The following is a 9,506-nucleotide window of genomic DNA, read 5'->3' on the forward strand; positions in this document are numbered from 1 at the left end:
GACGTCACGTCTCTAACGGGCGCTGGAAAATACCATCATGTCAAGGAAAAAAAAAAACATCACGTCAGACTTTATTTTGTTTTTATATCAACGAGTGGCAACAGCAAAGACGCAAAGCCGGTCATGTTGGCGGTCAAAGGGAAATAAAACATCATATGAACCAGGAATACTGATGATAATGAGACAAATGGGATCTTTAAAAATCTCTAAACTGTGAATTTCAGCCTTTCAGCTCAGCGCTGTTTTGATTATTTTCTTGATGTGTTTAAATAGTGTATGTGATCTTTACACGTATATTAAACAATTTACCTGGATAAAACGGATTGTCTCCTGTTTCACTCTCTTACGCACACACACACACACACACACACACACACACACACACACACACACACACACACACACACACACACACACACACACACACACACACACACACACACACACACACGCAGGTTGTATTCTTAAAATACAATATCACATATGCGGTATATTTGGATAAATTTGACCGGACGTTTATACATACATACATACATACATACATACATACATACATACATACATACATACGTAGAGTGTATGTATGTGTGTATGTGTGTATGTATGTATGTATGTATGTATGTATGTATGTATGTATGTATGTATGTATGTATGTATGTATGTATGTATGTATGTAACCAACTTTTCACAAAATTATCATTATTATTATTATTAGTAGTAGTAGTAGTAGTAGTAGTAATAATACCTATATTTTGTTGCCGAAAATCAGTTAATAATTTTATAAATGTTTGACTTAGTTTATAACAAACGTGCACCCAACATTAATTAATAAATACAGTATTAATGGACAGAAGAGTTTCCGTCTTGTTTCCGATTATTCATGAACGCAGCAAAATGTGCGCGCTCTGTTGTGCACGCGGAGGGAGGCTCGCAACAGAACTCTGGGTGGGTCCTGTTCGATATGACACTTAGTGGGTGGGACCTGGAAGGAGTTGACAGTTTTAAGCTTTTCTCCCCCGCTTTGGCGACGCTTCCTCTTCTGGTTGGACCCAGGCTGAGTTGACATCTGCCCAGGTAAGCCCAGGTTCGATGTCTTTACCTCGTGACTGTATCGGTGGAGGTCGGACTGCGGCCGGAGGCGCTCTGTCTGGCTGCAGGGTGTGTCCCCCCACAACGTACTGCTCCAACTCCAGACGTGTTCTCTGCTTCCTGACAAGCGGACTTGTTGTTCCCTTTCATCGTCTTGCGCGACTTTAAAGAGATTACATTCGCAGTAATAACTTTTTAGAAGCTAGTTTTACAGTTCCAGCCTATTTTACAATCATTTTCAGCAGCGTTGCTCAGTTCTTGTAAATGTACTGACGTTAAAAGCTCGTGGCCCTTATCAATAGTTTCAGAAGAATAAAGCATGGGCGAGAGTGTTTTGTTGGAGGAGTTCAACTTTATGAAGAGGAAACTAATGATCTGTGTTACAAACTTCATCTAAGGCTGCTTTAGTTACCTTACCACAGTATTACACAATGTACACACTTAACCAAATATGAATGTTTGCTGTACTGTGGTGCTTGAACTCTTAACATGTTTGGTTGTGATATTTAAATAATAGCTGTTTTTGTGGAGTTGGCTATTACTTGTCATAGACGATGAATTGTATATAACCATCACATCCTCTATATTTACATCACACACTGCTCAGGTGCGGCTGTTGAGCTCCAGGACAAAGTTCAAGACACTATATCGGATAAGCAAATATCTAACATTGTAAACTTCCTACATGCATTCTCATTTTTTTTCTGATTTATAATTCAAACGTTCGATGCACTCAAACACAAATGGAGAAACATTATGAGCATGAGGTTTTCGCAAGACCACATTAGTGTGTAAATTGATCCTGACAGGCAGGAAAACAGGTTGGAGTGCAATCCCACTCATGCACCTCTCAGATGAGTAATTACAGGTGTGTCACAACAAACAGGAGCACATTAAGATTAGGAGCTGAGGACCTGGGACACGAGGGAGCCTATTATCACACGTAGGGAAGGAAAACCCTCTTTAAGATGTCACAATAGCGGTAAGAGGTAAACGTGGGTCAAACTTGGAAGTTTACTGCCTCTCTGGTTTCTCTTCTTCTTCAGTCAGACTTAATGCCACTGACATAGTTATTCGTTTGTACTTTTGCAGCTTTCTGATTAATCTCCAGCTTGGAAACCTACACTCCATTTACAATGGCAGCCGTAAGTATTTTCTTTCACTTTGACACACAGAGAGCACAACATGTCATCTGCATTTATTTGCATAACCAACAAACTCACTGCAGTGGAAGAAGAAAGGCAGTAGCTTCGATTATGATGAAGCTGCGAGCCTCTGATCAAAAGTAGAACAGTTTTACATTTCTCTGATGTGTATTCATGTTTGACAAATGCGTTCTTTGTTTAATATTTATATTTAAAATGTTTCATATTTTAAGTTTTGTCAGCAGTTTAACCTGTAAAAATGGGCTAAAGCTATTCTGGTCATTATAATGGGATGTTGGTTGAACGTGCCGGATCCATCCTGCAGAGAAAATATCGAAACTAAAGAGACTTGGTCTATGTAAATTTGTCATTCTTAGTAATTAGTTCAGACATAGAGAACAAGTGGCCATATGTGTCCTCTATGAACCTGTTTTTTGGTCAACGAGCCAATTGCCAAAGATTAATAGGTTATGGGAGGAGGAGCCACATCTGGAGTCTGAACTTACAGTAATCCATGAAGAGTTGAAATTTTCACAGGTTTACTAGTTATTAGTCTTTTATTTCCTGACTATGCAACTCTGTGGCCCCCAGAATAATGAAGGATGCTGATTCCTGATTTACACTGCAACATAAAATATGTTCTTTAGGTTTTACATATCTTCTCAGATGTGTGCAAATTCTTCAGCGTTTGTTTGTAAACTCTAAAGTTAAACTTTGTTTTTACACCAAACTGTTATGAAACTATTTGTCATTGTACATCTTTATGTACAATATGTATGTGCGTTAATCATCAGATTGTCTTCATATTTTATATAACATACAAGATGCATTTAGCACTCAGTGTTTGCTATTCACAAAGAAACTGAAGTCATCACACCCCTCTTGATCAGATTGGAAACCGTGGAACAGTGACTGAGGCGTCCGGTTTTAATGCCGAGGCCGATGTCCAGAAGCTGCGGGAGGCCATGAAAGGAACTGGTGAGTGACCCGGCCACACTGTCCCTTCAGAAACCATCAGGAGCTAAAAATATAATAAGCAATGTCATTATGTTTAGACCTCAACGGAAAAAAAAAAAATGTCTTCTTCACTTTTTCCCCTTCCACTACAGGAAAGTTTGAAACCTATTTCTAACTTTAGAACGCTCGTATTTATTTTTTCCCCTTAAATCATTCTCCGTATTTGTTTTTTGTGCCTCTTTTAACTGCTCATACTGGGGGAAACCTGATCTGAATCTGAATTTTGACCATTTTTTTTAGGAAGTAGGCGCAAACTAACACTGTTCTGAAAACATAACGGCAGGTATTTGTATAACAAACAATGGCACATTTAGTGGTGGGTTACAACAGCATTGTTTTGTCTCTCAGCAGGTTTATGGTGGGGAATGAGGTTGCTGTTAGGGTTTATAGTTTAATCATCTTTCCCTGACTTGAGTTTGAGCTGCATTGCAAACAGATGGTTGCTATGCCAACAACAACAAACAGCTGTGTGTGAGGATCATGTGCAGAGCTTCAACCACATCGTCTCATAGCGCCTTTCCCTCTAAGAGCTGATACCTTTTTGAATGCTCCAACTAGAATTTGTTATTTTGTTGATATGACAAATATATTGTTTTGTTACCTTTTAAAGTCGGTCAAGAATTTCACTCAGCGATTAACAAAGCTCTTCTATTCTATTCTAAATCAAGCCCATTATAAGCTTTTATAAATAATGAAGTCAGTTTGAAAGTGTAACATTTAACAAAATGACACATAACTTATAGTTTGGAAATGATTCATACAGAATAAGGTTCTGCTTGAATATGCCTCAAAGATTATGTAACCTTGTTACCAGATCTTTTTCGATAATGACTACCACTGCCTCACAAACCCCTAAGCCAGCCCAAATGTGACATAATACTTATGTATTACTTTGCGCACAGTGCTTATGATCAAATAAAACATCACTTTTTTTTATCAAGTGTTTTCCCAGTACAGTATTTGTCATAATTTCAGTGACAGTGAGCTGAAGATACTTTCAAAGGTAAAAGACTTGAAACAAACAATGTTTCTATTATTACCGTAAGAGCTGTAAAGCAGAAGTGTCACACTTAGTCATCATTTTTACCAATTCAAGGAAACAAGACTCTTTCTAATATTTATCAGAACCATTTCTTCATGTATTCTGTGATTGACATCAATTGACTTTTGTCAGTTACGTAAAACTGAGCATTAAATCCTGAAGTCACCGAAGGATCATTGGTGTTATGAAGAGTTAAGACAAGTGACGAGACTAAATGTCATTGTACTTCTTTCAGGCACCAATGAGGCCTCTATCATCGAGGTCCTGGCCCACCGTACCATTGCCCAGAGGCAGCGCATCAAGGAGGCCTTCAAGCAAATAGTGGGGAAGGTGAGACATTTCAGCCAGCAGCAGCTTCACAAACCAAACGGCTGCTGGACTATGGCAGGAGATCGAACAGCAGCCCTTCCTGTGGTGGATGTGTGTCATTTCTGGACATCTTACTTCACTGGAGATGTAGATTTGTTGAAGCTCCACAGCACTGATAAACTAAGTTATTCATTAACCACGGAGCAGAAATGATTACTGTCTATAAACAAAAAGTGAGACAGTAAAAGCCTTGTATCCTGCTGGAAAGCGGAGGGCTCCATCAAATAGGGGGGAAAAAAACTGAACCCTCAGAGGCATGCTTCTGACTGTTCCTCTGTTTCAACATTTTATGGATCAATATCGTAACGAAAAGGGAAGCGCGCGATCTTAATCATGTTGACTCTGCAGACTAATTATTAGCCCGCCGCACAGTCACTGAATGCAGATCAATAAAGTTGTGCAAAGGCTCATTGAGAGAGTGGCAGAGAAGTGAGGATCGTGAGAGGAATCCTCGCTGGCAGAAAGAGTGAGTCATGTTGCACACGGCGACACCCACATGTGGCCACATAAGCAAGTTTTAGGAACAGCTTCTCTTTTCCAGAAACCACACCCTCTAGCGGAGTGAGTGAAGTCATGTCTCTTGAATCGAAATCCACTTTATCTAAATTCACTGTCACATAATCCCCATTCAGTACAGATTCTGTTGAAACCATTAAAGCCTGAGTATATGTTTTATTTTATTTTGTTAATCATTTGCAGGACCTGGCTGAGGATTTGTCGTCGGAGCTGAGTGGGAACTTCCGAATTGCCGTTCTGGGTCTGCTGATGCTGGCGCCTGTGTATGACGCCTACGAGCTGAAAAACGCAATGAAGGTCGGGTCTTGCCAGCCGCTTGTTCTGACACATTTCCTCATATTTCAATGTTTTATCACTGAATTCCATAACCCCCCCCCCAAAAAAAAAAAAAACCTAACATTTATTATGTCAATCATATCATAGCTGATGGTGAGTCAATTTCTTTTAAATGATTCCTCACCTGAACATTTTCCTGAAACAATTCATTGTTTACTTGTTTGAGCTGCAGTTGTTCAATCACAGCGTTTTAAAATCATGAACCAGATCGTAGAGCTCAAAGCCTCCTAAAGAAGTGTGGAATTCCCAAAGACCCAGACAAACAGAACATTGTGTAAGAATTTGTTCAAAATGATGTTGATGTTCCGCTTTACATATCTCATAATTACTGGGAAATGGATTACACTGATATGGCTCTTTTTGTCCCCATTTATTGTCACGATAGTGTGTTAGACACACACACACACACACATCCACACACACACCACCAATGGTGATGGCTGCCATCCAGAGCGCTTGACCTCCATTGGGAACAATTTGGGATTGAGTGTCTCACTCAAAGACATTTGACACTGGGCGCGTCGATGCATCCGAGATGCGCTCTGCTTTAGAAACACCTTCTCTTCCTCCCAGCCAGCACCTTTTAATGCTTCCACCTTCCAAAACGAAAAAAACAGAAACAAAAACTAAGAAAACCGAGTGACGGTAAACCTGATTCTATTCACTGTGCAAATCAATTTTCGCATTTTTAAACATTTTCCTTCTAAGTCTGTTAAGTCATGTAGGGGACTGGTCTTTGTTGTTGTTGCAAATACTGGACTGTATTGTGGGAAGATGGGACTCGGCAGTAGATAAAATGTCCCGAACTGATTGTGGAAAGTTTTACAGACTTTCACTGCGATTCAGAGAAAAATGTTTAAATCTAAATTCTGAGATTTGTCTGATTCTAGTCAGTTTTACACACATAAATGTACAAAACATATACATAGGAATACATATGCACTTGAACTTGGTTGTGTTTTTAACACTAAAAGTCTCAGATGTAAGAAAAAAAAGGACTAAATCTCAAATAATTAATGGCTTAAGAAACATTCCTGCGCTGAACACTTCTATAAGTACCTTATAATAAAGTTGCTCTTGCTTTTGTTTAACTTGCGGCCCTCTGATTGGCTACAGGGGGCCGGTACGGAAGAGGCGTGTCTCATCGATATACTCGCCTCAAGGTCAAACGCTGAAGTGAAAACCATCTGCTCAGTCTACAAGAAAGGTAACTTTATCATTTCTAGTAATCGAAGTTCTGACATCAGGTCATTGTATACGTCGGCGTGTGTCCGCGGCCTACGGCTCATGTATGATACATGATATATTGTGGAAATGGCAAAGCTTTTGTTGTTTGTTAGGAGATGCAGTCACCCATTATTAGAAAACAGTGGACGCTGTAAATTATTCATGCAAGCTATTACTGTTGTCTATGTGGCAGCTCATTATTCAGATATTTGTTTCTCTTCGGTTGGCCACACATTGTTATGCATTTCTGTGTTGTGCAGTTTTCTTTTGGAATTGAAGAAGGTTTTGTATCTGTGTCCTGAAACCAGAACCTCGGCTCAGATTGCACAAATTGCTTCATGTAGTGGGTGTCGGCTATGAAATGATTGAAATGTTTTCGTGGCAGAATATGGGAAGGACCTGGAATCCGATGTTTGCGGAGACACATCTGGAATGTTTCAGAGGGTTTTGGTCTCTTTACTCTCGGTGAGCAAACCTCCACACGCGACTTCTCCCTGTGTCAATATGTTGGTTTTGTCAGAGATCGGTTGAGAATTTAAGTTATTTGAATAATCATGGAATATCATCGGGAACTCAGTATGAAAGAATGATTAGTATATTGGTCTTGTTTTTAATGAAAACGCCAATTATTCAGCGTTCTCTGTCCTTTCTTCAGTCGTACATTCTCTTTTAAACATTTTTGCAGGCTGGACGGGATGAAAGTGACCGAGTGGACGAAGCCCAGGCCGCTCAAGATGCCAAGGTAAAACTTCACAGGTTTTAGAGTGAAAAGTGTGTTATTGTTTTCATCATTATGAAGCCCGTGTGACATTGTGTTTTTGTGCTTGTAGGAAATCTACGAGGCCGGCGAGGCCCGATGGGGCACCGATGAGGTTAAGTTTCTCACTGTGCTTTGTGTGAGGAACAGAAACCATCTGCTGAGAGGTAATCTCATGACTCCTTCAAGTCCATCACGTCAGCACAAGAATAGTCCTGTACCATGGGGGACTATACTGACCCCTTGTGGCAGGGCTGGATGCAAACACTCAAAGGTACAACGTTTAATCAACTTGCTTAAATTACCGTTTTTTTATGTCTCCTTGCAGTGTTTGAGGAGTATCAGAAGATTTCTGGAAAAGACATCGAGGAGAGCATCAAGAGGGAGATGTCTGGCTCCCTGGAGGACGTCTTCCTGGCCATAGGTCTGTGTCTTTAGTGGTGCATCATTACAAAACACATTTTCCAAAAAGAATTTGTCATCACAAACATTAAATCCTGCTAATGCTGAATAGTTCAGAAAGACAGACACTCAAACCCCGAGAAGTTTCTATGAATAAGAAAAGATTTTTTACCAAGAGGCCTGTCATTAGTGCAGCATAGAAACTCATTGCAGTGAATTCCTGGTACTAATACCTCAATACCTCAAAAAGAAAAACTGCCGGTAGTTTTGTTTGCATCATACAGAAATGTATTTTATGACCTGGGATTTATTTTCTGCATTGCAGTGAAATGCCTGAGGAACAAGACGGCCTTCTTTGCGGAACGATTATACAAATCAATGAAGGTAAATATCCAAAATAGAAATACATCAACATAAAGAGTTTTTTTTTTTTAAACTTTTACATACAGATTGATTGCATTTTTTTTCTCCCTTTCTCTCTGTCTCCAGGGCCTCGGCACCACAGATTCTATCCTCATCAGGACAATGGTCTCCAGAGCTGAGATCGACATGCTGGACATTAAGGCTCAATTTCAAAAGATGTATGGAAAGTCTCTGTACTCCTTCATCAAGGTGAGGAACTAAAGACTTAAAGAGTCAGCAAAGCTTTTTCAGTACGTCAACTGTGGTAATAAAAACTGCAGTTGATATTTTACAGTATGTCTTTCGTGTAAACTGCGACAACTCTGCAGAGAGTTTATATTAATATTCCTGGCTCTGAATAAGTTTTTGAAAGCTCATATGTTTTTTGTTTTTTTTTCTTTCCGTCACTTATTAGGGAGACACATCTGGTGACTATCGCAAAATCCTGCTGGAGCTGTGTGGAGGCGAGTGAAAGGAAAAGGCAGAACGTCCTACTAACTTTTCATTTGACAAAAAAAACAAAACTTATGAGCTTTTTTTTCTTGTGATTTTTTTTTCTCTGTGTCTCACATTTCACAGCCCAGTTTTAACATTTGTAATACACAATTAAACCAAAGACCAGTGACCTTTTACACATGTCTGCGTTTTTGTTATTGATTCTGTCTTAGAAGATTAATTAACAGTATGAGAGAGAGAGAGAGAAATATATCCTTCTCACGTCTTTAAAAACAGAAAAGATGGATGTTATTGACCTCCAACTCCCACTCTTGTCACAGTGCAACAATTTCATGGCTGTCTCGTCAGGGAATTCAATTTGTTTAATTGGTAGCTGTTCCTCATTTGTTGACTCAGCCTTGTATTATTTCCCTCAATTACATTAACAGGATGCTAGCCTGATTTGGGAGGCAGTAAAGAGTGCACTAATCAAGTTAAAGAGGTCCTCGCATAGCTCGTACCACGTTACAGATCCGTCTGAAGAGCAATGAGACCGGAAAGACGCAAAAGGCTTTTACTCAGGGTGGCCACGAGGGGGCACCAAAACAACTAAAGATTGAAGCAGCCTGAAACCCCACAGTGTTTGGTTTATCTTGTATGTCTATTCAATCTGCAGTATCTATTTATTGTTAGTTGTAAACAATCAGGACTTGTCATTTTTAATTGATAAGTCCTGTCCTTAAACAACAAGACTCTAGACTCCTGTGAC

At 39.6% G+C, this 9,506-nt stretch overlaps 1 protein-coding gene across 2 annotated transcripts; it reads left to right on the forward strand.

Moving 5' to 3' along the window:
* Positions 1 to 907: 907 nt before the first annotated feature.
* anxa4 (annexin A4) lies at positions 908 to 8,934 on the forward strand. 2 transcript variants are annotated; one of them, XM_080477175.1, is made up of 13 exons: positions 908 to 1,074; positions 2,182 to 2,234; positions 3,125 to 3,212; positions 4,529 to 4,623; positions 5,362 to 5,475; positions 6,631 to 6,721; positions 7,127 to 7,206; positions 7,427 to 7,483; positions 7,572 to 7,665; positions 7,827 to 7,922; positions 8,226 to 8,284; positions 8,390 to 8,512; positions 8,718 to 8,934. In XM_080477175.1, the coding sequence occupies exons 2-13, from the start codon at positions 2,226 to 2,228 to the stop codon at positions 8,772 to 8,774; spliced, it is 963 nt and encodes a 320-aa protein (XP_080333301.1). In that variant the 5' UTR covers positions 908 to 1,074; positions 2,182 to 2,225; the 3' UTR covers positions 8,775 to 8,934. The 2 variants fall into 2 exon arrangements, with proteins under 2 accessions (XP_080333301.1, XP_080333302.1); XM_080477176.1 differs by having other exon boundaries at positions 1,062 to 2,071.
* The last annotated feature ends 572 nt before the right edge of the window (positions 8,935 to 9,506 follow it).

Source organism: Lipophrys pholis (genome assembly GCF_963383615.2).
Source record: "Lipophrys pholis genome assembly, chromosome: 12".
Classification (NCBI taxonomy): Eukaryota; Metazoa; Chordata; class Actinopteri; order Blenniiformes; family Blenniidae; genus Lipophrys; species Lipophrys pholis.